The sequence below is a fragment of the Accipiter gentilis genome, chromosome 4 (assembly GCF_929443795.1).
Source record: "Accipiter gentilis chromosome 4, bAccGen1.1, whole genome shotgun sequence".
In the NCBI taxonomy this organism is placed as follows: Eukaryota; Metazoa; Chordata; class Aves; order Accipitriformes; family Accipitridae; genus Astur; species Astur gentilis.
In genome coordinates this window covers 27,566,881-27,594,730 of record NC_064883.1, presented here as the reverse complement: position 1 = coordinate 27,594,730, position 27,850 = coordinate 27,566,881, and the positions used below count along the sequence as shown (strand labels likewise).

Sequence of the window (27,850 nt, the reverse complement as noted above, 5' to 3'; positions counted from 1 at the left end):
TCAATCTTTGATAGACACTGAAGAATAGAACAAAAGGGATCAACATCACTGTTTGAAAACTTTGAGACCTTCAACATTTTAAAGTCATGTTTCTTATTTTGCTTTTTTTGAGGAAGGTTAACACAAATGTCTTGAGAACATAGTGTAGTCTTGAGAATCCCTGATTTCCAGTGTTTTTATATTATGGACTGTGGGAATTGTATTTGTCTGCACAGCATCTTTAGATATGCCCCTCTCTGGAGATTAGTAACGTTGTCTATACACTGAGAGCCCTCGTTCTAGGAAACTAGAATAACATTCCCCGGATGAAAATTTTGAAAGAGCTGTACGTATTTCTAAAAGTTGTCTAAGGGGTTTTCAGCTTGTGTATGCTGAGCATCTCCATATGTGAATAGAGTACCAGGATGTCGTTCTTGGCATAGTAACAACAAAATTGACATTGGAAGTCATCCACTTGCAGTTTAAGCCACAGATCATTTTGAAAGGTGTCAAGAATACATTGTTTAAAAAGATGGCATAAGCCTTCTAATCACTGATTTCGTTTTGTCTTTTAATTCTTGTGCCTCCTAAACTTCTGCCTAAGACAGTGCTTCCCCATGTTGATGTTCTTCTTTGGGAAAATACATATTAAAATATAATGACAGACTATTGTCATGTCATGCTGCAAAGCATTATTCATTTATACTGGAAAAAGCCATTTATAACGATCAAGGCTTTCGTATGTTGGCTTTATACTATTAGGATATGGCTGATATTCTGAAGATGAACCCTCTTTTCCTGTCCCACAGCCTGAGTCATTTTGTATGATGTTAATGTGGCTTCAGGTAGTTTTTCAGTTTGGAAACTAGCATCACAGGGTATGGCATGCTTAGTAGGCAGGGATTGTTTGGGTTTTGGCACTAATGATGTAACATGAGGAAAAAGTTAAAAAAAAAAAAAAAAAAAAAAAAAGATAAATTTAGATAAAAGAGAGGACTGAGCTGCCCAGACCAGTCACAAATTAGCTATTTCCTAAATAATATTCTTTCATGTCTGATGGACCGTAATAATTTTCTGGTTTTAGCTCTGTTGCTTTTGCTTCTCTTTCCATTCCCACATTTCTTTCTCATTACTTTGACTTATGTCTGGCCTAAGGTAACAGCTGGTCTACACAAATGGCATATTCCTTACAAATCTTTCAGTGGGCAGTTGCTATAAAGTGATCCCCCTTCTATTCCCACTGCCACGTTGGACGTTACCTTCCCTCGGTCTCCACTCCATTCATCTGTTTGTGTGGCTACACTCTAAACTGCAGTTGCAAAATGATCTGGCTCAAAAAAAAAAAAAAAAATTCCCTTAAAGAGGCAATAACCAGACCACTTGCCTATTGGGACGGAGCACTACGGGACCCCTCGGCGCAGGGTTACTGCTGTCTCGCTGGCCGCTTTTCCAGGAGAACCCTCTCTTCCACGGCGCGTCCTCAACGTTCCTGCCAGCTGTGAAACAGAATTCCTCCCTCCGCTCTGCTTAGCCTCACTGCTCGGGGGACAGCTTGCTTTCAGCTCTCCGAGTGTAGTTATACAAAGGTTTTTTTTCCAATGGGAAAGCCAGTTTAAGCCAGGCAGTTTCCTGCCTGCTCGGCCCTCTTGTTCTTTCTCCTTCATCTCGGTTCGCTGTCTCCTTGATTGTGCAAATGCAGCTGTTCGTGTGGTTGTGTTGTAAATCGGATCACTGAAATAAATCTGAGATTTGTGTGCACATGTCTATATATGTGTGCGCAAACAGCTTTTTTTTTTTTTTTAAAAAAAACAACAACCAAACCCTGGATCATTTCAGTCATTTGATTTGTAACGTGGCCCACAAAGAGTTGAATTAGCACAGTCGAGGAGGCAGCAAACAGTGGAGCAGAGGTGGGATCAAGCGCCTGGGCTGGGGGGAGGGCGCAGGAAACTCTTAAGCCAGCTTTGTTAACAGAGAAAACTACCGTTACTGTACAAAACCATGTAGAGCACCTAAACTAAACAGCAGGAATAGAAAACTGGAATAGACTGCAGGGCAGTCAGGCTCTTGAATTGCTGGAAATAAGGCTTTATCTTTAGGAAGAAAAGGGGTGGTCCCCTAATAAGCTCTTTCCCCTAGATGTCTTCTATTCATTTGAGACATCAAAATCACAGGCTGTTTAGCTATTCAGAGTATGATCGTGTGAATCCTACTGGGCTTATGAAGCATGTTGGTCTTTCAGTGCTGTTAAAAACGCTAATAATAACTGGTTCATGCCTCAGGCCTTGGGTGCTACTGTCAATTAGCATCAGAACAGAGATTTATTTAAACAAGTTATTTCTGTATGATTCTTTCCCTTACGGTTTGCAAAGCACAGCTTCATAACCGAGTGTACCTGTTTCAGTGATACCCGCTTATATCTGTGGACAAACTCGGGGCAGAGAAAGCAAGTGCCATGCTTGCCTTCATAGCTCTCCATATTCTTAAAGTAAAGGAGCTGCCCAGCTGCAGAGGCTACATACAGAACTAAAAACCTTTCTCTGATCCTCTAACCATTTAAATGTCACATCTGAGTCACAGACAAAAATACTAATACCTCCCAGCATGAGTAGTTTTAGACTGTAATGAAAAAAGCCGTATGTAATCCTCTCCTCTACCTTTGTGCAATACTAAGATTTAAATCATCGTCACCGGTCACCCAGCTCACCAGTCATTGCACATGTCACTGGAAATTTCTCACGTATATCATCGCAGGCTCATAGCAAAGGCTGAATTTGGTTACGTTTGTTTTGTATTTTAAGGCTTTCTCTGAAACCAGAAGAGAAAACTGACTTTAATTTAACTGATCTATTTTATATTGTGGAAGCCTAGAGTGACTTGGATTAATTGAAGTGTTGGAGAAGGGGGAAGGACTCATTAATGACTCACCAAGAAGAAATAACTTCTCATGACTTTAAAGAGGAAAACAGAAGAAGATGATGATAATGTGTCATTATTACGGTGGTGCTTATAGCATCTTAATAGCATTTTTATCATTTTCTTCCCAAAATTTCAGTATTTATTCTTGGAGTACAGAATGATTTTAATGGAAACATTTAAACCAATCTCATAGTCTAGAATTTTAAAAAATCCTTTTTAGCAATGTTACATGCAGTATCAGGCCGCCTTTTCTAATGGTTTAAGGAGCAGAATAAAAATGAGTATTCAGATTTCCCACATTGTTAAAAGTAATGGGAATAATTTAAGTATGCTGACTTAAATGTAAGATATCTCTTAAATAAGTATCTTAAATAATCATAATCCCATTATCATTAGCGCATTTTTTCTCCTATTATTCTTTCTAAATTCACATTCCTCTTGACTGAAAGAAACCATAATTTATCTGAAGAATTCTGAGATGTTTCTTTCAAAATAGCTATCATCTGCTGTTGCTCTCAAAAGGATTGATGCCACAAGCTACCTGCAATTCGTGGTCAGTTTTAGAACAGCTTTTCCTAGTCTCAGTGGAACGGAATAGATCACCTGCTTTTATCAGGTTTTTTGAAGGCTGTTTTAACAGTTTCAGCAAGAGCAGTCAGAGGTGGATTTTGAAAGGGGTCATTCTTCACAGCAAATTCTGAATGATGAAAAATAAGATCAAAATAACAAATGCTTCTCTTCGAGCTTGATCATTGCACTAGATCAACTTCACGAAGGAGGCTTAGAAACTAATGAGGCAAGATGAAGTAGATATGGGAAATACACAGTAAGTCAGAAGGGAAGGAGAATTTGGAAAGCATCTATCAAGGGGAATGGAGTACTGTTAATCTCACATTTAAAAAAATCTTTCACCTGGTTTAAAAATAATACTACCTTATTGAACTCTTCATTTGCCCCTAGTTTCTGAGGGTACTTTGCATCTTTAAACTTTGTTCTACAACCTTACGAGTAGGTAACTTTTTTAATCTGAAGCTGGTATTTTTGTGCAATAAAGCTTGAGGCTTGAAAGCAATGAGAATGTAGATACACCAGGCAACAAAGGGAATTTATGCTATGAATACTGGTGTGCAAACCAGAACAGATTAAGGAACTAAGGACGAGGGAAGAAACCGATCTATACCAGGTTCCGTTACTCCAGCAAAACAAAGCAGCTGATAAATTAATGAGCCCATAACTTTGTCTTTACTTTGTCATTCTCTAGAAAAGGATTATTTTTTGGCTCTGTGATCAAATGGGAGAAGCATTTTTTAAGATGATCAGAATGAACAGTTAAGCGCTCCTTTTTGAGAAGGGTGAATTAAAAAGAGTCTACATCAGACACTGTTGGTTAAATTATCATTTCCTGGCAAGTGGGTTTAGGTCTCTTTTCAGAAAACAGAGCCAGAGGCAGAATCACGATCCTAACAGCCCAGTGGGCATGCATATGGGTTATGGAAACATGAGTTTAAATATCAATCTATTTAATATTTAAATAGTTTATACAAAAGGGAACAGTTTCAGTACAAGAGAATACTTCAGACTACGCTATGAGTTGGAAAATTGATAATGGTTATGTCGGTTCAAGTCCTCACTCTGAATTAAGCAGAGTGTATCTTAAAGCCACGTCTTGCTATTCCCATAGAGCATCCCAGGCAGTGCTCTACTGGACAGTGATTTTTGTAAACGGTGCCTAGCTCCTCTTGGGTAAATTCAGGTGCATATAGAGATTGGCAGTTAGGATTTTTTTTTTAATTTGGAAAAAAACTATTTTCTGAACTTGATTCAGTTTATGGATATTTTGGGGATGAGTGAAACTGCCTTTTCTTAAAGAGAAGATTGACTCTCACAGTGAGTTATTAACCAGGCCTAGCTTCGAGAGGCGAAACAGATAGGGTGTTCCAAGCAGTCTGACCGTACCAGAGGAAAGCGATTTAATGCTGAAAATTTGTATCGTTAAGCCATTAAGCCTCCATCTAATTTCTCATCTAGCCTTCATGTTTAACGTGAGTTTGAGCAAGGAAAGAATGAAAGGTCCAGGGAAAACAGCTTAAAAACCGAGTCGGTGCTGACAATGAGCTGGAGTGACTTGAGGGTAAACCAGGCTACGGTAGTCAAACCCACCCTCACGGAACTAGTAAATCCAACGCGTTTCTAAGGGGCATGGAGTGCGTGGGGCAGCGCTGACACCGCAGCCGCCGTGGCCCAACGCGGGGGCTCCCGCGGGAGCCGCGCCGGTCAGCCGGCCGCCCCCCGCCGCCGCCCTTGCCCTCCGGCGGGCACCCAGCGCGCAGGACGGAGGGGTTACCCCCACACCTCCCCAGCGCTCCGGACCCCGAGGGCGCGCCTGGTGGCGGGGTCTGGGGCGGCGGCTGTCGCCCCTCAGGACCCCGCTCCCTCGCTGAGGGCAGGCTGCTCGGGGCGGGGGGAGGTGTGCCGGGGTGTGTGTGGGGGGGGGTTACCCTCGGGGGGGTTACCCGGGTGACAGGGGGCCGACGAGGGGGCTCCGGCAGCCCCGGGGAAGGGTGAGGGCGCTGCGCGGCGCCAGGAGGCGGAGACGGCCGCGGCCGGGCAGGCTGTGGGGGAGAGAAGGAGGAGGAGGAGGAGGAGGAGGAAGGGGGGGGGGGGGAGGGGAAGGGCAAGGGCCTGCAGGCGGCGCGGGGCGGGCGCGCGAGCCCCGCCGGCCGCGCGGAGGGAGCTCGCGCCCGGCCCCCGCGCGCCGCTGCCGCTACCGCTACCGCTACCGCTCCCCCGCGCACGCCGGCCGGCGGCGGGCACCCCCCGCCCCCGCGACTCGACTCCACTTCGCCCTTCCCCCCCGCAGCCCCTCGACTGCGCGAGCGCCAGCGGTTGCCGGGATACCCGACGTCACGGCCTGCGGAGGCGGCGATTGGCCGGGCGGAGAGCGCTCTTCTCCCCCGCCGCCCCTCCGTGGGACTCGTCGTCGGCGGAGCCGGGCCTGCCTCCTTTCCCCTCAGTGCGGAGCCGCCGCCGGGACGTGCGCGGCCTCGGAGGTGCCTCCCCGGCCACGTCGTCGCCACCGCTGCCGCTGGGGCGGGGGTCATGGGCCGCGGCCTCCGGCTGCTGCCGCCGCTCCTGGCGCTGCTGGCGCTGCTGGCGCCCCGCGCCCGCGCCTGGGACAGCGGCGACCTGGAGCTCTTCGACCTGGTGGAGGAGGTGCCGCGGAACTTCTACGACTTCCTGGGGGTGCAGCAGGTGAGCGAGGGACCGGGCCCCGCCGCCCGCCCGGCGCGGGCCCCGAGGCGCGCCTCCCCCGCCGCCCCCTGCCCCGCTGCCTTCCCGCGGCGGGCGGGGGCCTCGGCTGTCACCGCCGTCCCTGCCCCCGCCGAACATGGCTGGCCGGCTCCCGGCTCCCCCCCTCCCCCGCCCCGCCTGCGCTGCCGCCGCCCGGCCGCTCCCCCGTGGCAGACGGGCGCTGGGCATGCCGCCGGCCGCTTGCCTTCTGGCCTGGCGCTGTCATCCGCCTCCTGCCCGGGCACGACTGCGGCTGCCCCGCTCTGCCGCTGCGGTCCGCGCCGCCCCCCCCCCCCCCCCCCCCCCCCCCCCCCCCGCCGTGCCCCGACTCCCGAGGCTTAGGACAAGGCTCCTGTCGCTTCCCCAGCCCCTTCCTTCACTCTGTAGGGGCTCTGCTCTCCTTCGAGTGCCGTTCTGTCTTTCTTTCATCTCTCTGGCCCACCATACATCAACCCTTCCTCTCCCCACTGTACCTTTGTGTGCTCCTGCTGCCTGTTGCTCTTCTGAATGCATCTGTTTTTCTCCAAATGCGTCTACGGCTAGACAGAAGTAGCTCGTGGGCTTCTCCCACTTCCCATACATATATCCTGGGTATGGCTGTTTCTCATCTCTCATTCTGCCGTATTTGCTGGTTCCTTATCTGCTTAAGATCGTGGATCGCCATGTGTTGCAGCTTCTGTTTTCTCTCACGCGTGCCATGTGGTAGACTGTGACCCTTTGCCATGGTAATGGCTTGTAGATTGTTATATCTGTTTACCTTCCATGTATCTTGGTTATTGTGTGTGGTTTTCACCTCTGTTTGCTAGGCAACACTTGAGATTATCTTAAAACATTTATTATGCACCTTCGGTTAACTTTCATGCACGTGTAGTCAAGACAGGAACTTCTGTTCCACACACTTTTATCCCATGTTTCTTGTGTATGTTTTAGATGCGGTTGCTGGTTTCACTGCCAGTTGGCATCTTCAACTTGTATTACTTGGTCTGGCTCCCACTTGATGGCCTTCCTTATCTCTAGATGCTCTGCTCTGTGTGTGTGATCTTGCTTGATCTCTCTTTCCAGTCAGTATTATTCTCCTCAGTAATTAAATATGCAACTCTAGAATATGTTATTTCACCCAGAGTCCACAAAAGACATTTTGTTCTTTGTTTGTCTCCTAGCATCTCTACATTCTGGTGAGTGATCCTGCTATTCAAATGGCTTGCCTGACAACCTTAAAGTTTATTCTGATGTAGTTCTTGTAGTTTTTGAGAAAAATAGCTGTATTTTCAGGTGCATCTCATTAGGGCTGTGTCTGCAAAAAGAGGGAAGGTGTCTGCAATATGTAAAGGTCCTCTTTTGGAAACTACTGGCTGTGGTTGTTAGTGATAGTTGGGGGATTCTGAGTCAGTTTCATCTTTTTCTTTCTTTTAATCCTCCTTAAGCATCTGGTGTTAAATGCTATGGAACACCATCATATATACAACACAGCAAACACTGCTACTCAAGTTTCACTTTCATGTGCCTAAAAATCTAGGTTTTAATTCCTCAAAGGCAATTTTAGTGTTAGATAATGAAGGGTTACAAAACTTTGTTTCAGTTAGTAATGTTCAGATCTAGTATGCAACCCTTTGTTAAAATCTTCCACAATCCTTTTTTCTAGGGCTGAATCTGTACCTTGCGCAATATGCTTAGCAGAATATAATGTTACCTTTAGCAAGCAAATATTCTGCTAGTTCACACTTCTACTCTACTTCTAATCTTAATGAAGAACTCGAACCACTTGTAATGTTCGAGCAGGGAAAAAGTTGGTGGAAGTGCAACACAAATGAAGTTTTGTTAGTTATAAGTATATGCTAGTCACTCACAATGTCGTTATAGCCAAGACTTGAAGTGTAAATAGCATTAGATGCTTTGCACATGCAGCAGAATATACCTGTTAGTACAGTAATAGAGTATACAAAGTTGAAGTTGAGCTTCAGTAGAAATTTTTAAGCACTGGAAGAGGCTGCATAGGTTTACAGGTTCTTCCACACTGTATCCTTTGTTCCTGCTGTTTGGTTCTCCAGCTCTGACCTATACCTGAAGGTTCAAACAAGATACTGAAGCAGTGTTATGACTTGCAGTGTCTCGCTAGGCAGGTGCAGCTGTTTAAGTTACCGTATGAGAAGGGTAACTGCTCTTGTAATGGGGTCAAGGGAAGTGTGCAAATCTCGGGTGTGTTGTATCCTAGCTTGGATGTCTTTACACAAAGCTGCCTTTTACCGGAACGCCTCTAAGTGCTGTTTGCGTGTTGTTTCAGGTTTTCTGCTATTTTTTAAAACTATGGTTTAATGGAGCTTACTGGTTACTCTGTATGTCACTGTTGTTTTAGTTGGGATGCCTTTGAGTAGAATGCTGCGGTTAACTTTTTGTAGTTCTGGTGCTAGTGGTTTTATTCTCTGTGCTCAGGTGTTTTTCTTGGCATTTTAGCACAAGAGGGACAGTGTGTATGACAACAGCCTTTGTGGCCATGCCTTTGGACTGCTTTATAATCTTTCATTCATCAAAGCTTGCTTTCCCCTCTTCTCCTCCTCCATATTCCTCTTGGTGTTCATTGCCTTGTATCGTGTCCTGATAATCCCTTCTTCCTTTATGTAATTCTGGGGGAGAGAGTACTTCTCCCTTATGCAGGGTGTAACTTCTTTGTCAGAGATACGGATGCTCAGCCATGTTTCTTAACAGTAGTGTATCAAGGCTGCTAGATTTTTTTCTAAAGGTGTCATCTTGAGTTTTGAAAAAATATAGGGAATGACTCCAATGCTTCCTTAAGGCATTAAAGCAGCTTAGGTTTTGGTGAGAGAATTGTGGTACTGGCTGCTTGTGGAATCTTGTATGCGATGTCAGAAGCTGATGTTGACCTCAAATGACAAGGTGCAGAAGGTGTTGTGCAAAGTCCTGTAGCTCTCTAGCCTGCTTTGATGAAGCCTCTGGCTGCTGGATTTTTCCCTGGGATTACATAGAAATTACAATATTATTATTTTTTTTGTTTCATTGCTGTATGCTTGTGGAAGTAAGGGTTTTGTGTTTTTTCTTTTCAAGGGCCTTGTGGAAGCCTCCTGGTGTTGTCAGGTAATTGTCATCCAGCAAGAAGCTGCTGTAGTGTTTTCCAAGATCAGTGATTGAGACAGAGGATGATCTAATGGAAGTGACTTTTGTTGTGAATGTGGAATGACAGAGGAAGAGTAAGATTGTGACTGTCTTGGCTGTTAGAATAACTCCTTAGTGCTTGGCTTCAAGGAGGGGTTGGCTGAAAAATCTATAAGTGCTTACAGAATGGTTGAGGTTGGAAGGGATCTCTGGAGGTCATCTTTTCAACCCCCAAGTGTTAGGGCTGAGCACCTAGATTAAGAAGTATCTGATTTTTATACAAAGACACAATCTATCTATTTGTTAATCCATCAGATCTCATGGTAACATAGCATATATGAGAAGTTTTGCATTGTTATGTTGTTACTATTGCTGTTCTGAACAATTTGGGGATTGCTCTACCTTCCTGTTTCTTTGGTGGTTCTTAAATTGATGATGTGATTGACTTGAATGGCTCGTTTAAAATATTGCTGTTCTCAAGAAGTTTGACGTAGCAGAATGGGAAGATAGGATAACCTTTGGCTTGAGAAAATATTACATTTCCGTGTCCCCCAAGTGGTTACTGAAGAAAATAGAATCATAAACTCTTGACAGGTCAGATGTAATAATCGTTTCAGTAATCATTTCAGTATAGCCAGTTTCAAATTGACAAGGGGATCAGGATCAAATAGTATTAATCTAAAAACTCAGATGAAGCAGCAGCATTAAACCAGAGGCTATGCAGTCTCAGTAATAAAACTACCCTGTTACCTGAGAATGACAACATGCAAATGTGATGTCAACTTTTTGGAAAAATTCCAGGAAGATCTGGGGGGCTACAAGCTTGTATGGTGGACAAACGAACTGATCAAGTTAATTTTATTGTCTCTTACAGCTTTCAATAGCTGATACCTGCATAAATATGATATGCTCTGGGTGAATCAACTTGGCGTCAGCTGAACCTGTGGATCTCCTTGCCAAAATATGCTTTTGATTACAACTGTTTATATGGCTTCAAGGGAATTACCTGCTCCTCTACTCTTTTTGGCTTGCAGTAAGGAAGGCTCTACAGGCCTCTGAATGTCTTTTGAAACTTTGTAATAGGGTTCTTGGATACAAGGGATCTGATCAAGAAACTTTTAGGAAACCTTGATGTGAAGATGTGTTAAAAGTGCATGAGCTGTGCTGCTAGAAATGGCCAGTGCAGAGCAGTACGTTATGTATCAGTTAAGGACCAAGGCATTTCTGAATAAGGCTTTGGCTTCTACTGGTAATCAGATAAGGGAACAGGTTTGTATTGAAAGTTCTGCTAGGCCTGTGCAGTGTATGAAAGCAAACACAGAAAGTTAGTCTAAGTGCCCTTTGAGGTAGTAGAAGAGGCCCTGGGAACTCAAGTTCCTCAGGGAGAGTTAAGGCATGGGTGGGGCTTGCCAGCCAACACTATGGATAAATATATGACACCCCAAAAATGTTGAGAGAATTATTTTCTTCAGCATTGGTTTATGCCTTCCTTGTGGCACATGAGATTTATTTTGAACCAGGCTCTAATCCATTCATGTGGCTTTACTGTAGAGAACTAGGAACATTGTATCCATGTAATTGCTAGACGATGGGTTTGCTAGATGATGCTGCAGCACAAAGTCAGAACTGCACATACAGAACCTAATTTTGGTCCTGCAGTCTGTGAGACGCTGGTATGTTAGCAACTCCAAGAAAGTGCAAGACTTGAAAACCAAGGAGTCAGATTTCTTTGGCTGCAGGAAGCCATGACCCCTCTAGATGAGCTGGATGTATTGGGCTAATAGCTCCTTTCAAGATCACTGGAACAGAGGAGCTGTGTGTACCTTGGCAAGTAGCAGGGTCTGACAGTGTTGTGTCTGTAAAATGCAATGTTTGGTGCTGAGGAATTGGTGTCCATACTGTTTGCATTTCAGGGATATTTTTTTTAAAACTAATTCCAGTCTGGTTACATGGACTCAATGCATGTTTGTGTTGATGTGTGCTCCTGGTTTTACAGCTTAATGTTCAGTTCTATCCAAAAGGAATCCAGTTCATCCACTCCAGGACCACTTCATGATGCACAGTCACTGGGTACAGTAAGGAAGTTTGCTTTACATGTGCACTCCTGAGCTGCACTAAAAAATTGAGGTAGATGCACCTTTAAGACTGTAGTTTATAGGAAATGGCTGATGCTGAGTTTTACGTCTTGTCATTGCCTTGTAAGAACCTTACCAGGAGTGAGCTCCATGACAAATTGTGTGGCTTTTGTGGTATTATGAGGCATTATGGGAGACTTCAGAAAATTCTCAGTAATAGGTTTTTGTGTAGTCTGTTTTATGCAAGTGTATTGACTGATGACATGTAGTGCGTACATCACTGCAGTTCTAAAGCTGTGGATTCATATGTTATATAAATAAAGTTCTTGGACATAAGTTTGGTAACCTATTTTTCAGAAAGAATGGCAGTCTCTGGAGCTGTCAGTGTTGTATTGTCTGGTACTGCCATAGTTCTGGCTTTGAATGGGTCACTGTCCAGAAAAAAAAAATCTAGATAAAATTATTTTTACTGTAGAGCTATTTGGGAACTTTGAGTACACTGAGTGGTCCCCTCAAGTGGGAAGAGGCATGTGAGGGAGAGCTGTATCTATTCAAGGAATGCTTTCAAGTCCTCGGCAAGAACAATCTACCTGTACCCATACAGGGCTTCTGTCTTCCCTGGCAGGCAAGGTACACATAAGGAGGACAAGGAAGGGGAAATAAGGAGGGATAGCCCAGAAACTCAGCAGTTTGTTTCTCCTTCCCAGTGACAAGCTGCATCACACTCCAAAGACTTATTTTGGTTGTTCTTCTAGCACTTAAGGCTGTTCTCCCTGCTATTTTTTAAGGTTAACATATGTGGGTGCAGTGTTACTAAAATCGTGGAGTGTGCATCATCTGCAAATGTTTTAGAGAAAATCTAGGTTGGTAATACTGCTTCAGTCTTCCATGCTTTGGAAGTATTTGATCCAGTGAGATAGAGCTTCACACGCATGCAATTACGACATCACTTTTTCGGATGACTGTGTCAAAACTATCAGCTGTAGGCTTTTCTTGCTTTGCTTTGTAAGATTATTTTGTCTTTGCATGACAAATAGGATATTCTCTGTGACCTTCAAAAGTCTTGTGCCGTGAAGTGACACAGAGCCATGTGGCAGCTTGATATCTCAGTTACTCATCTTTGAGGTATCAAAGTTTTTGGGCTAGTGATTGAACGTTTTGTCTAATGCCCTAAGCCTATTGCAAGACTGTTTTCTACTTCTTGTTCAAAATATATACTAAGCAGGTCTAGTAGTTTTGGAAGGCATTAAATTTTAATGCACTGCCAATCACAACATTAGAGTTCTCAGCTGGAAAGATGAAATATGTTTCAACTTTCTTGCTCCAAACTGTCAAAAATAATGAACTTCTGTAATACACAACTAGGTGATAGTGGTAGCAGACCTTTATTTGGACAGTGAGAAATCTTGGTAATTCCTGAAACTGTACGTTTCTTTTAAGCGATAGATGAGGCAGGCGTTCTTCAAAATTGTTTTTTTTTTTTACTGTAAGAATTTGCTCCTGTTATGGCAGTGATAGCCAAAAAAGCCCCCCAAAGCCCCCAAATACGCTATCAACATTGAGGCAGTAATAGACTCCGTTGCACTATTTCAAACAAAAATAGCATTAGAAAATCCAGATTTGTTTCTAGTGGCTTTAGCTGTAATCTCAGTTCATTCCATAAAAGTAATTGTGTGTTTTTTCTTGGTATGTTATTGAGACATAATTCTGTAACCCTTCATGGTTTTAAACTTACTATTTGAGTCTGTTAATTATACATGGAAGTGAGACTTCCAGCAGTTCTGGAAATTCTGCATACATTAAAGTTTTATGAAGTCATTGTTGAGATTATTCACTTGGATCCTATAGAACAAAGTTGTTCCAAACTATATAGTAGTCTAGTTGCTCACAAGAGTCACCATAGAGAAGCACTGATGATAACTGCTCAGATTTGTAACTGAGGATGGTGCAGGATATGGGTGTTCATGTGTGTGTTTTGTTTTTGCTTTTTTTCAACAGTGCCGAACTTCCAGGTAAGCTGCTGATACATAATGTAATCCATTTTGTAAGTGCCCTGACATGTATCATGTATACCTAATGTTCTCTGATGTTTTTGTTCACAGTTGCTGCATTTAAAAATAATTAAGGCATCTAGACTTGTAAAACTTGTGTTTTCCATAAAAAAAATTTTTTTTTTATTGTTTCCTATTAAAATTCTGCTTGGAAGTTGTCCAAGGGAATCCAGGGTTTTTTTGCTTTTGTTCTTGGCTCCTTTCTTAAAGACACAAAAGTGTTCAGAATCTACCATCGTAGGTAGTTTTAAAGACACTTACTGTTAACTCTTCCTGACAATTTATTCATATCATACTTTCCTGATTTCTTTCAGATTATATTTTTCTTCTTTCTTGCTGTGTAGAAGGACATATAGCAATAGGAAACTGCTGTGTTTGGGAATCCAAGAGAACTAACAGTATACAAAGTGCTGTGAAAAGGATAAAACAAGCAGTCTTGAATTTCTTTTTTTCCTGTCTGCAGCAGCAATAATGTTTCAGCTCTTCCTCTCTATACTTAGAACCTTGTTAATCCTCTAAGGATGTGTCCATAACAGCTTGATCTTCAAATTGCAGAAATAAAAAATGGGCTATTTTTCTTCCTAGAAGTTCTGTGTTTGACCTGGAATTCATTGAAGGGAGTGACCAATTTATTGGTGAGGAATGATAGGTAACCTGTGCTGATGGTCTCTGGTGCTTACACAAGGCTGTATGTTTTGTGCTTGTTTCAAAATCATCTTTGCTGAAGTTCTCATGTATGTGCCTATGTTGGTATCTAAAACAGCCAATAATTAATCTAACATACAGTTTTGTAAAAGATTTGCTAGTGGGCTTTTTACTACTTGACTGCTGTGGATTGTGGTCATCATGTTTGTCTGTGAAGTTGTGTGAAGAAAAATGTTAGAGGCAGCCTTAATTTTCTTCTCTTGAATGATAAACCTTTTATGCTCCATCTAGAGTCATTTTACAATTAAGATTAACAAGGTTTTCTAATCGGATCTAGAGAAGACTATAGCTTTAAGGGAGACATTTGGAGGTATCTAGGTGCTATTTTAACTTTAAGTATTTGGTAAAATTTAAAAAATAAAATGAAAATCGAGCATATAAAATGTTTCCTAGTTGGGTTGGTGTTCCTCGTGTTCTCAGCAGAGCCAGTAACAAAGAGCCTGTGGTGCTGTTACGCAGCTGAGCCAGTTAAGAATGAGAGTATAAGCAATAACAAAGGGTTTTTCATCTATAAGGATAGGTCTGATATTAAAATGAATAAAAGGAGGAAACTAATGTATATCTGAAATATTTCGGTTTTCCACAGCATCCTACTGGGCTAAAGAAATTAATGCGGCATATGAAAATCTGCAGTTTTGCTTTTGATTTGCTTGTTAGTGTTTGTGCTTTTGGTTAGCTATATGCTGTGCCTGTTTAAAACTCTTGTTTCTCTCAATTTTGGGTTCTTAAACACTAGTAATTCCCCCCACCCACAGCCTAAAATTGTTGTTTTGCCCTCAATTATGAGGAGATTTGGGGTTTCTGTGTCTCTTTTGCTTCTCATTTGTTTGTCCATCAGCCTCGTTTGGATGTTACTAGCTCTATATAAAAGTGATTTTTAAACAATCTTATGTACGTGGCAATGTGTTATACGTGTGGTGTATGTTACAGTTATGTAAACAATAATACAGTTTGAATGTAACACTTTAAAGCAGGACAGTGCATTACTGGGCTCTCATCTGATGGATCACTTAAGTGCAAATTTCTTAAATGACCTGGCTTGCTGGCCTTACAAACTGTTCTTCCTGATGTCAAACAAACGAGCGGTGGATTGAGAAGAGAAGAAAATTCATAAGCAGTCTTTCATCTCTGCAAGATCAGAAATTCTTCCTTCTCAATGTTAATCTGGAAAACTTGTGGAGAAAACCAGAAGGTGCATAGGAGCCGTTGAAATAAAGTCACTCTGCTATCTTTCTCTGATTAAAGAGAGTTCTTGCTTTTATACATGGGCTGTCATTCTGAAATGCTGCTGTCTCCAACACTGTGAAGTGCTTTTGCTTGTTGAAGGAAGCATTCAGTGCTGATGAGGACATGAGAAACCTGTGAAGTAGCCTTATTGCACTGATTTGGGGTGAATAGCTTCTCCTTTAAGGGCAATAATTGTTTTTACCTACCCCTGATTCTGTAGTCCGATTGGTCAATGTTTTATTAAATTTTGAACTGATTTAGAGTAGCTTTTATATTTAATAATCACCATTTTGTAGTCAATGATTCCTATAGTCTTCTTCTATGGGGTATAAATGCTGTGATGGGAGAGTAGAAGAGCTGTATGCCATTTAACTTTGTGACAGTTTACAATCACATTAGTAATTGCTTTACTGGATGTTGTGTTTAACAGTGGCTACTACAATGTTACAGTAGGAAAAAAAGTCTGTAAAATTTCATCCTATATGGAAGCCTCTTCCCATTTCCTACTAGGAATTATTTAAAATCTTATTCAATGGAAAGGAAGTTTTATTCAATTCAAGCACTTCTTTCAGTTGATTAAATATTTGAAATAGACTCAAGTTGGAAAACAAGTTTACTTATCTGTTGAACAGAAAGTATTTCTTCTGTCAATTTGTAAGCTGTGTGGTTTGTAGTTTCTGTTCTACTGAATGTTTTCCTCTTTCTATTTCTCCTTCAGTAGCTTTTCAACATTATAAGCTAACCCAGCAACATTCAAAACAAAGTATTGAATTAAAATGTTGGACTGTATCTGTTGAGAGTAGTATTTCAACAGTTGAAATACAGATTGAGGGTATCAGCCAGTTGTTTCTTGCAACTTACAGTGGTGAAAGAAAAAAACCTCTTTTGTACAAAACTTATGTACTATATTTAAAGATTAGGTATAACTGACTTACATTCATGTTTAGTTACATAGTACAGAGCTCCCATGCTGGAATGCACCAGTAGTCCATTTAGTAAATCTTTTTGGTCTTTGTGTTTTCTGTTTGAGTAATAGTAGGAGCTTAACCAGAAAGCTGTGCTAATTTGCGGGGAGGGAGGAATCCTCTGCTGGACAGAGAGACACTAACCTATCAATGAGTTACTGACTTACTAATTTCCTCAATCATGATGGTTTATGCCTTTCATACACTTACCCATTTGTAGGTAAGAAAGGTAAGTATATGATTTATAGACACCTTAATTTTCTGGTGGAGTTGTGGACCACTGTTTAGTGAACTTAGATTTAAGGACAATAGCTGAAGTAGATCAGTAGCTTACTGGTTTCCAGGGCCCTGTGATTCATTGGTTGAAAATCACTATCTATCTCCATGTAGTTATATATTCTTTTGATCATTGTCTATATACAGGTAGATACTCTTTTGGTCACTGGAGATACCTACTTCTGATTTCTTTTTAAATTGTTATCTTTTCCCGAGTCGTGTCATGCAGCATGGCTTCTGAAGAGGATTTATTTTTTTGCATAAATATGTATCAGTTAAGAAATAATGTGATTTCTTTTTTTAAATGTTACTTGCAATTGAGAATACTAAACACCCTTGCCTTGTCTTGATCGCAACTGTTTAATAATAGTCTTGTATTGTGTCTCAAGCAATGGATCCTGGTGCCTGTGAAGGCCCGTTTCCACTCCCTGGTCGTCTTGGTCTCCAGTTAGGGCACCTCTCCAAATCACCCACAAGCTCCTTGGATGCCTTCAGGGAGTGCTGGATGCTGTCAACGTGCTTTCACTGGTTTCCACCCTGGTTTGTTTTTATTTATATACTTCTGTATAACCACTGCACTCTTCTTAAATAAAGATAATAAAGCCAGTGGCAATAGATGGTGTTACTTGGGGAGAGCAGGTGAACCTAGCCATGTTTTGTGGTCTATTTGCCCCCTGTACCTCTTGGCCTCCACAGTTTTTGATCAGTAATGTTAAAAGATGCCATTCCTGGTGGTGCCTTTCAGTCAGCCGGTGCTGTGCAGTGGGTTTGGAGAACTGTTAGCAATGTGCCTTGGATCACTTAATGATTTGTAATTGCCAGCTCCAAGCTCTGCTCTGTGTAGGCATGGTTAGTTTAAGGCAACAATCTTACCTACACTGAATCTTCTCTCTCTCTTTTTTTTTTTTTTTGTCACATGACTTGGTTTGGCATTCCCTCGCTAGTGTCTGGTATCTACCCAAAACCTATAGTGTCACCTATGAACCGTGAGATTTCACTGCATGCTCTGCTCTTCAGGTTGTCATTGAAAGTACTGAATAAAGCCAGTCCCAGCACCAATCCCACAGCAGGAGCCCTTTCAGCTGCCTATTCTCTGCCCTGAAAATTGGCCATTAAATCTTGCTTTTTGTATTCTGTTCACTAATTTTCTATTTGTAAGACTTTCTCCTCCCATCCTGTGGCAAGTTAATTTCTTTGATAACCTTTGGTGTGGAACCTAGCCAGAATCTTTTTCAAAATTGGATTGTACTGTGTCTGCTGTACCTCCTCTCTCTGTCCTTACTGATGCACACCAATGACTCAGCTGGGTTGGTGAGGCAGGGTTTCTCTTTGCAGAAGCCATGCAACATCTTGTCCAAGAGACCACGTTTATCCCTGCCTGCAATGACTTTATTTTTATAGCCCCTACTGCCTTTACTAAGGATGGATGACAAACTTTCTGGTCTGCAATGCCCAGGATCTCTTCTGGTTTTTTTTGTGTGGATGGGAATCACATTAGCAGCCTGCCCAGTCCCTGCTGGCAGTTTTTTGCAGTACTGGGTTAACTTGCTCACCTGCAGGTCTGCAGCTTTGTATGTGAATTTGATGCAGCAATCTCAGGTGAAAGCCATGGTCCTGGTGACTTCTTAGCATTGAATTTATCCATTTGGAGTAATGTGTCTGTATATTTATTTCAAGTTGAATTAATATCTCTTGACCTGTCTACTGCAAAGAATGTGTTGGTGTGGGAATCTCTTGAACATTTCCAACACAAAAGACAGATTAAATGAATTATTAAATTGCACGGCTGTAGCTTTATTCCTGAATGAAACTTTTGATACTTTCATCATCAAGCAGGCTGTAGCTAGCATCCTGGTTTTGATTACATTTAAAGGAATAAAAAGGTTTTGAAAATCAAATAAATGGCCACTCTAGTTTGCTTGGACAAATACAAAAGTCCATATTAACAAGTTAGAAAGAAGTAGTCAACATGGGGTTTTAGCTATACATCCCACAAATTCTACTGGAACTGGCGCAAAATCCACCATGTTGCTATTGTAGTTATTGATCATTAATTAGAAAGAAGAATAGCTGCTGTTACACAGTTTGCCTGTTCTACTAACTGCTACAGATGTGTGATTAAGCACATTTTATGGAGCTTAGGCCTCTGAGATATCCAGAAGGAGTTCAGGAATATATCATCTGCTTCTGGTCACTTTGCTCTAGTAACTAGTATTAGTTCTGTAACATCTCAGTCTTGGACAATAGCTCTCATTTCAGAAGGTAAAATGGAGGACTTGGGTTTGTATTACTGCTTGAGTTATGACTAAGCAGAGTTGGTTTGTGTATGTCCTGTGTCCCCCGTGTCCCCTCCCCCCCCTTTTGAGTTATGGTTCCTTTATACCATAGTAATTTTGTGGAATTATTAATTCCCAGCAAAGTTCTTACTGTGTATTTAAGTTTATTGTTTTGGAAACAACTAGTTATCCTAATTTTGATGGTACTACTTACTAGCAATGTCTTTGCTCATTCCTATTGGTTTAAGCAAGATTTTGGTATTGCTTTGTTTCAGTTATATAAATCACTATGAAAATGTCAAATCTTGTGTTTTCTATTGAATGCTAATACTGTGAGGAGAAAGACATGACAGGGTTTTATGAAATGCCCTCACTTCTAGAAGTTTTTAAAAGATAGAAACTTGCCAAAATAAATTTTGTAGCAGGGAACTTGTTTGAAATTCAGGAACTTTAAGTGAACATATTAAAGCCAAAAGTTGTATTGAATGAAATGTATTGAATCGCAAGGCTTTAGTTCTTTAGTGTACAATAAATTTTCTTTTTTCTGCTAGAGTTGATCTGTTTATTGTTCAGGGACCTGATAAACTCATACTTCTAGATACTATCTAAAGTAATTAAACCCTGTATCTAATCCTACCTGTCGCTTCCATGCTGTGCATGTGCCTTGACTAACGTCAAGAGATGTGAATTTGGGGTAGACTTTGGCTCTTCGCTAACATCTACATATCTGCAGTGATACACTGAGAAATCAAGTTTTAGAACCCAAAGAAACAGCAACTAGAAAAAAGTATGGGGTAATGAAAGATTAAATCAGACTTCATTTTCTGGGAAGTCTAGTTTTGTAGGTATGATGTATTGGGTGCAGAGTTCAGATGGATAATTTCATGGGAGAGGTAGTGGTGGTGAATATTTCCTTTTCTGAGCTACCGTAACAGTTGGACCTAGGATTGTCCCATGTAGGCTCTGATTTGTCATAGTGTGGCAGCAAATTGCAATATATAGGTACAATTAGATAATATTTAGTGTTGCAGCTGATTTTTATCACGTCTTAGCTTTATCTTGATTTTTGCATAAAACCGTAATGTTTAATTCTATCAGTGTCTGAAGATGTAAGTTTGAGTAGACTGTATTTAAATCCAAAATGTTTAGGTAATACTATATTCTCCCCATAAAAGGGATAGAGTTTGAGAAATGCACTTGAAGTAAAAATCATACCCTAACAATAGAGAACTTTAATCTTGATATTACACTTCCTATTTTAAACCATGATATTTTAAAGTTTTCAGCACAAAAAGTGTTTGCATTCAATTTGTAGTATTTGAAGTCTAGAAAATAAATTGGGACACTTTGTTTAAAAAGTGCTTTTGCATAGTTTGCCATTTTGCATTGCAGAATGTTGACTTCTCTTGTAAATGTGTTTGTGAATATAAATGCTGCTTAAACACTGCTTTATTTTTTTTTTCTTATTTTTCTTTTTTTAAAGAAAACTTTTCTGGTATTTAGAGAACTGTTAACAAGGGCATGGTATATTCTTAAATTTGTGACCTAAAGAAAGCAGAAGGCAGTAAAAAGTGAGTTTATTCACTTCTGAAATATCTAAGATGCATTCCCGTAGCTTCTGTGCTCTTTTCTAACAGATTAACTTGAAGACACTGTCATTGAATTAATGGTATCCCATTATTATCAGGGTATTGGTTATCCTGTCTGCTGTCATGAGATATGAGAGCCTTACATGACAGCTGGTTAGACGTGATCAGATTGATACTATGGCCAGCAAAGACAGTACTGGACTGGGATGGTTTCTGAAATTGATTCCTCAGTCAAGATAGAATTGTGTCTTGATCAGGTATTCAATATTTTGTAGTCCAGCTAAGATAAATATACAGAGTATTTCCCATTCCAGCTGCAGGAGAAGAACTTGCTATTAGCGTAAAACCCAACACCCCTCCCAACTTGCACAAGGGTTGCTTGTGGAGTCCCAGACGGTGTGACTGCAAGCCTTAAAGAAGTACATATATTGCAGTCATTGCCATTCTTCACCTGAGTATCAGATTTGCAGGACAATTTAGTAAGATAATTATTTTGGTTATTCTTAAGGGGTAGCTTGCTCAAGCAGAGGTGCCTTTTAGACTCTCCACTGGTAAGGGGTGAGCAGATAAAAAAAAAAAAAAAAAGCATGCACAAAAACCCCACTTCCTCCACCCCCCCAATTTCTTTTAATGGATTTGGGCATGAAGGTAAGAATGCCTAAAGGGATGGTATCTGGTATAAGTTGGCAAAGCTGGAAAATAAGATTTAAACTTTCATGGTAAAAACTTGGCCTTTTGTCCTGTTATGTAATGAGACCAGTATGCCATTTAAAGATGAGATGGTATGAGTCCTGCAGCAGTGGTCAAAAGAAGAAGGAAAGACTCCCTGAAGGACATTAATTTCTCAGATACCCTAGGAATAAAAAATGAAAGAAAACCAGTGTGTTGTGAAATGTGGGCATTAACTGATTCCCCCATTCCCTAATATTTGCTGGGGTTTTGTGTGACTAAATTAATATGCGAGTAGCTGATTTCTGTGCTAGGCTATGGTAATAGTATTTGAGGTAATTGTTCAGTCTAGAAAATGCTGTTCTGACTCTCAGCCCAACGCTTGTGCTCTGGGATCTATTGAGTGTCGGTAGTAACAGATTCATACACTGGCAGTAGGCACCTTGAAAACAGGACTCATTTTCACAAGGACCTGTCTTGTAATGCCTTGGATGAAGAAAAACATCATTACAAGAGGTGAAAAAATACTCTAGATGAGTTATACTAGTGTAAGATCTATCACTTGACTAAGTGAGTTACAGTGTGGGATAGCACTTCGCTGAGTCCCAACACGTTGGCGAGAGGATCGAAAGCAAGAGAATCTAGTGGAGCCAGCTTGTGCTTGAAATGGCAGGTTACTCCAGAGAAGTTTCTTATGGTCAGTCTTGATAATTGCTTAACAGGCTCGAGCTCTTTTGTATTAAATTTTTAGGGTAAATATTGAATTGGTGATTTTAGCAAGAATTATTGCATGTGCTCTGGTATAAATGTTCTGAAATTGTGTTTTGTTTCAAGCATCAGTAATCTGGAAAAGGTACTGCAGTTGCTAATATAGCCCAAGGAAAGGAGCCAATCTTCAAAGGAATCGTTGCTGATCTTTTGATGACATTTTAAGTTGCATCTTGCTTATTATGCTGTTCTTCGATATTTTTGTTTGTTTTAAGTTGGACCTTGGTAGTTTTATTTGGATAAAGTATGAAAGTCTACCCCGTTTTCTGACAAAGCCAGGTCCTGACAATGTGTTGGATGAGTTGATCTCTAGGCTATAGCCTTCCTTCTAGAGTCCTAGTGATATTCCCATCTTGACAAAGGAGGGCAAAGGCAGGTTTCCTTCCAGCTACTACTAGAATATGACACCTGTGGCCCAAAAGAGGAAGCAGAAACCTGCCGTAGACTTCCTGTATTTTGTTTTAGTCACTCTTCATTATTTCCTTTACCTGGAAAAGATGCAAACAAATCCTCAAAATGAATGACCTATGCTAACACCGCCCCCCCCCCCCCCCCCTTCATCTCTCCACTCCTCTCCAGGTTTCACAGCAAATCTGTTTAGACCTGCCTATCAGGGCTTCATTTTCTAGATTAATATTTGGCAAGAGGTTTACAGTTTTCACTAGCTATTAGCAAACTGGACATCATGGAGATTCCCCCCCCCCCCCCCCCCCCGCCCCAAACTAAATCCCTGTCTTCAAACTGTCAGTCCTAGAATAATGATGGAGAACAAGACAGTTACCTAAATGGCTTCTTGTTCTTTGCTATGCCTAAAGCTTTTTGTTGTTGTTGTTGCTGGGACTGCACTAGGTGTTTTTCTTTAATGAGGGCAGTATATAGGGTCCCTGGTGGCCACAGCTGAGAATTGCTGAGCTGACTGTGATGCTTGAGTATTGTTAGGGCTTTGTAAATACTTCTTAGGAACCTTCTGCATTGCAGTTCACGGTAGTTGTCCATGCAGCTCCTGGAGCTAATAACTATTCTCTCTTCTTTGATGACACTTTCCATGGCTTTTGTGCTAGATTTTTTTTGCTGTTCTAATTTTCAGAGGCTGAAAGAGTGAAGAGTCTGACAGTCTTCTCTGTCCTGCTCGAGTATATACTGTACTTTGTCTTCTGATTCCTGTTTTTCCTTTTTTTGTCCCCTCATTAAAAACTATAGTTATCAATCAGGGATACTATACAGGGATATCTGTTACTTTTAAAATGCCCTTTCTCTGGTTACTTTTTCTTATCAGTGTATTTGATACATCCTTTTGAGAGATCTGCAATGAGCTTGAACTACATGTAATAATGTTGGGGAAGAAAAACTAAGGAATTTTTTTTTTATTTTTATTTTTTTAAATCTCCAATGTCTCCTACTTCTGTTTGTCACTCAATCTTCAATCCTGGAGGTCATCTTTTCTCTTCGTTGGATGGTTGGCTTGTTTGTTTTTAAAAGTATTCCTCCTGCCATCAGATTTTACTGTGGCTTTCACTGCTCATCATAAATTCAGTCCTTTCTTTCAGCTCGGGAGCTAAAGTGGTTGTATGCACCCTGGTTAACTTACATTTCAATTACCTCAGAAACAGCCTCTTTGTCTAATCCCTATGCTTTCTGTAACTAAAATGACTGTCTAAAATAGGTTTTGGCTTTTCAGTTGGACCTCGAGATTGAATTGCCAAGCAACAGGCAGTTAGTTTTGCCTTGAGCCTAAAGCTGCATGTGGCTTTAGGCTGCATGTTACAGTGCCTCTGTATATTCCCTTTTTTTATTCTTGCCTTTTTTAAAATCCTCACATATTTTTGCTGTTATTGGGTTTTTGTGTTGTTTTTTTCTTTTCTTTGCTTGTTCACTGATCTCTAGGCCCTTTTTGTTCAGTTTTTGGTCTCTTCTTGTGTAATTTTTGAAGATCCATTTTTACTTCTGCATGTCAGTATCAGTCCTATTCTTCCTTTCCCAGCGTTGCAGAAGAAATAATTGTCCTAAGTTTCATAATATATATTTTTATTATTTGTGGTTTTCTTAAGTAATTCTTAAACAAATATTTGATGTGATCTCAATTTCAATATGTAGGTGTTATACCAATGATGATTTTGAAGGAGGATTTTTCACAACTGTGTTTGAAAATTGCTGGTCTAGAAACAAAGTGTCTTTGGATGAGCAGGCTGGGTTCCAGGCCAAGCAAACACAGAGGTTGGATCTTTCAGACTGACCTTTTCCAGCTGGAAAGTTTGGTTGTCTGGAGGTTGCTTTGCCAATGGCAAAGTTTTAGCAGACTGCTCTGTGTGAGCCTGCTTTTCAGCAGAGAGCTGGCTCTGCTAAGTTAGAAGTAGGTAAGCAGCTACCCAGTACTTAACACAATGCAGATTTAACCTGCAGACTGGTAGACACAGGATTTGATAGAAATATTTCAATAGTTCTTTCCTTACCAATGAAGTATTGATAAGGCATAAAATATCTCTGGTATAGAGAATATTATTTTTTTTCTGCTAATTTTAATCTGATAACTATTCCTTTTTCCATTTTTAAATTTCTGTAACAGAATTTGGATTCTTAAGCTCCATTGCATGTACTAGTCACTGTTCTGTCTAACAGGACAACAACCAAGAAGTCTTTGTACTTTATCTTCTGCCATGGGCAAAATACCCAATTGGAATAACTGCTGAAGAGAAAGTGAAATAAGATTGTGTGCATGGAAAAGCAGATAGAAGCAGTTAATGCAATTGCACTGTATGTATGCTAGGAGGTTTATTTTAGAGTCATTCCTAGTCATGATGAAGACCTTGTGGGGTTTCTGTAATTCGAAGTATTGTATATGGGAGTGATGGGTGACTGTGGGAGTAGTTGTACCATAAGTCACTCAAGACATTGAAATTGAAGTAATCAAGGTCCTGCAACCTGACTCCATTCTGCTGTTACTTTATTAGTTCTTCCTATTTATTTGATGTAGACAAACCTCCCAGTTTTTTGGTGTGTTGTGTGCTTGTTTCCCCATAGGTCACTTCCGATTGTAGAGCATTAAGACTTCTCCTGATGCAACAAACGTCCACAGTTGATTACAGCTGTGGAGCACAAAGGGAGATACTGACATAGCTGCATACTTGCTGCATTAGACACTGCTGAAGAGATGGGCTGCTCTTTCGCCCTTTCTTTTGAGATACTGCCAATAGGCAACACTAAGTCTGAGGAGACGTTTGTGCTGTTCATTCTAATTATGTTATGGAATTCCGCCTAATTGCCAAATTCAATATTTTTTAAGTGTTAAGCGTTACATATATTACTGCTTAAAAATTCTTTTATTGTGATACCTTTTTGTTCTAAATATAATGTTGGGGAATATGGATGTAGATTTTTATTCTGTGCAATTTGAAATAAAAATGAACCTTACAAAAAGATATTTGAAACCATTGCTGAATTTATTGTGTGAGGCTTCGTAGTGCTCTGGAGTAGATATACCAGAACTTCAATGAAAAGAACCATAAAAATTTTCAGTATTTGTAGTTGTCTCTATACTATACTGATCATTTAATCTGATTATTGAGATTTTACATTTTTAAGTTCAGTTATGGTTTCTTACCACTTGATGGCAGTGAAGGAGCTAGTGTTGCCAGGCAAAGGTTCAGGGCAAGAACCCATTATGAATAACAAAAGAGGAGGTACAAAGAAGCCTCTGACATTTAATATTGTTCACATTTCTAGGTGATATTACATATACCACAAATGACAGTAGAGGAAGAAAAGCCTCTAGATGGAGCTTCAGTACTTCCAATGGGGGAGAGATTTTTATACTCAAGTGGTTTGCTCCTATTTATAATAATTATTTCAAACAACAACTTTCCCATTTAGGAATGGAATGACACCAGACATAATCAATAAGTAATATCAGTGCTTCTGCTATTATAAACATACTATACTTCTTGAAAAGCATGCAATTCTGGCATTTTTCTCATACCTTCTGTTCAAATCTTGCAGCATCTCAACATTCTTAGGAATTCTCAGGTATTGTTAGAAATGTGCAACATAGATTAAGGATCAGCGTAATTATTCAAGCTTTTTTAAAAAAAAGATAATTGGATTTTATTGGTGGGATAAAAAGAGAAACTTGAAAAATACTGTTCAAATTGGAAACTGCCCTGCAGTATTTATTGTTTTGCATGGTCTAGTCCCAGTGAAGAAGCATTTGTTGTAACATTAAATATTACAATGCACGGACGTGTGTTTGAGGCACTTTATTAGTGAAGGTTCTTTTGCACTTCCTACACCCATGTACACCTCTTGCCAAGCTGGTATGGGGAAATGAACCATATAATGGCCCTGCTATAGTAATTGGCTCCACATGGGTGGACTCTAGTGCACAGACAAAACCTTATTTGAAGTAATTGGTGCTTTGTGTAGGTACAAGGGTCTGTACATGCAGATTTATTTTGGATCCTGGGTCAAACCTTGGCATTAGTAAAGGTTTCAATTTCATGCAGTGTCTTTGACATGTAAGTGATTTTGAAGGAGTATCAAAAACATCCATGCAGATGATAGCAAGCAACTTGATTGAACTCGTTTGTTAAAAATACACATAGCTAATATTTTGCAGTTATATTTTTGATTGAATACTAAATAAAGAACTTGGCTTGCTAAGTTTTGTGAATATACAGCCTGTTACTAATTTTAGAAAATATCAAAAAAGCAAATTATAAGTTTCCATAATTATTAAATATCTTGATCATTAGTAACATTATAATAGTTCTATAACAGGCAGTACTACACAAACTTACAGTTGAAAAGAAGTGAAAATTTACTGGAGTTATCAAATATTTACTTTGGTTTCAGATGCCATTCTTAGTTTTAAAAAGCATTCAAGGTTATTCTTTCCAGTATTAGCTGGCATCTGTTAGCCTAATTGACAGATTGTTGTTGCTGGTTTAATATAATGGCAGCCAGAGCATACTTATTGGGCAAAATTCAAGTTTATCTTATCAAATAAGTATCAAATATGTATTCTGTCTAGTGGTAAAAAAAAAAGGGTTAGAAGACAGAGTTGAAGATATTGCAGTATTTAGAATGATCGTTTCAGCCAGTGGAGGCTCATTTGCTGGAAATGCCCTTGTGAGGTTGTAGCATTTCTTCATCTATGGCATTAGTTTGTTGTGTGGCATAAAATGGTATTGAAATGAGTTTCTTGTCAATGCTGTTTTGAGAAGGTTTGTTAGAAAACAATCAAATTTTACTTCATTACGTGATACGGGTTGGCTGTATTTATTTTAATGTCAGTGGAAAAACTTAGCTACTGTGGTGCAATACAATTTTAAGAGAACCTAGTGCAAGCTTTTCCAGCTGCTACTATTTGATTTAAAGGAATTTGAAAGGTACAAAGAAAATTATCGCGGCATTTGGAACATGAAATCAATTTGTTTTAGGAAGTTAGTGTTAATCTTGCTCTATTTGCTTGCCATGCTGAACAGCATAATTGCCAAAAATCAGATATGGGAAGAATACATATATTTGTGCAAAATACATTTTATTCCTCCAGGTCATTGCTGAGAATTTTAGCAAATGTAACTTTAAAAAAAAACCTGGTTGTTTTTTGTTTTGTTTTGTTTTTAGTTTTTTTTGTTTGTTTTGAGGGTGGTTTGGTTTGGTTTTTACCCAAGATGAAAACTTACCTAGCTGGTGGGCAATTTATTCATTCAGGGATTTGTTATATGACTGCATACAATTGTTAAACCTTGTGTTCAAGAAATCCCCTTTTTATAAAAGTGTGTGTGTGGGGGGAGGCTGTGGGTGTAATGTAACTCTCACTTCCTGGAGGGTAACTGGTTTGTACTAAACAGTTTCTATATTAATCAGTGCAGTAGTAGCAATTCCCCAGAAGCAAGGTGTTGTTTTTATTTCTCCTTACCTGGTTAAGAGTTGCAGATAATAGTAAAGGTCTCAATT

At 40.3% G+C, this 27,850-nt stretch overlaps 1 protein-coding gene across 1 annotated transcript in view; it reads left to right on the top strand.

The window, feature by feature from the left end:
* The first annotated feature begins 5,859 nt into the window (after window positions 1-5,859).
* Window positions 5,860-27,850, top strand: part of DNAJC1 (DnaJ heat shock protein family (Hsp40) member C1) — a 119,910-nt gene continuing 97,919 nt past the window's right edge. Inside the window, exon 1 of the mRNA XM_049798208.1 lies at window positions 5,860-6,150. Coding sequence (XP_049654165.1) covers window positions 5,998-6,150 — 153 coding nt within the window. The 5' untranslated portion in view covers window positions 5,860-5,997. The remainder of the gene's footprint in view (window positions 6,151-27,850) is intronic.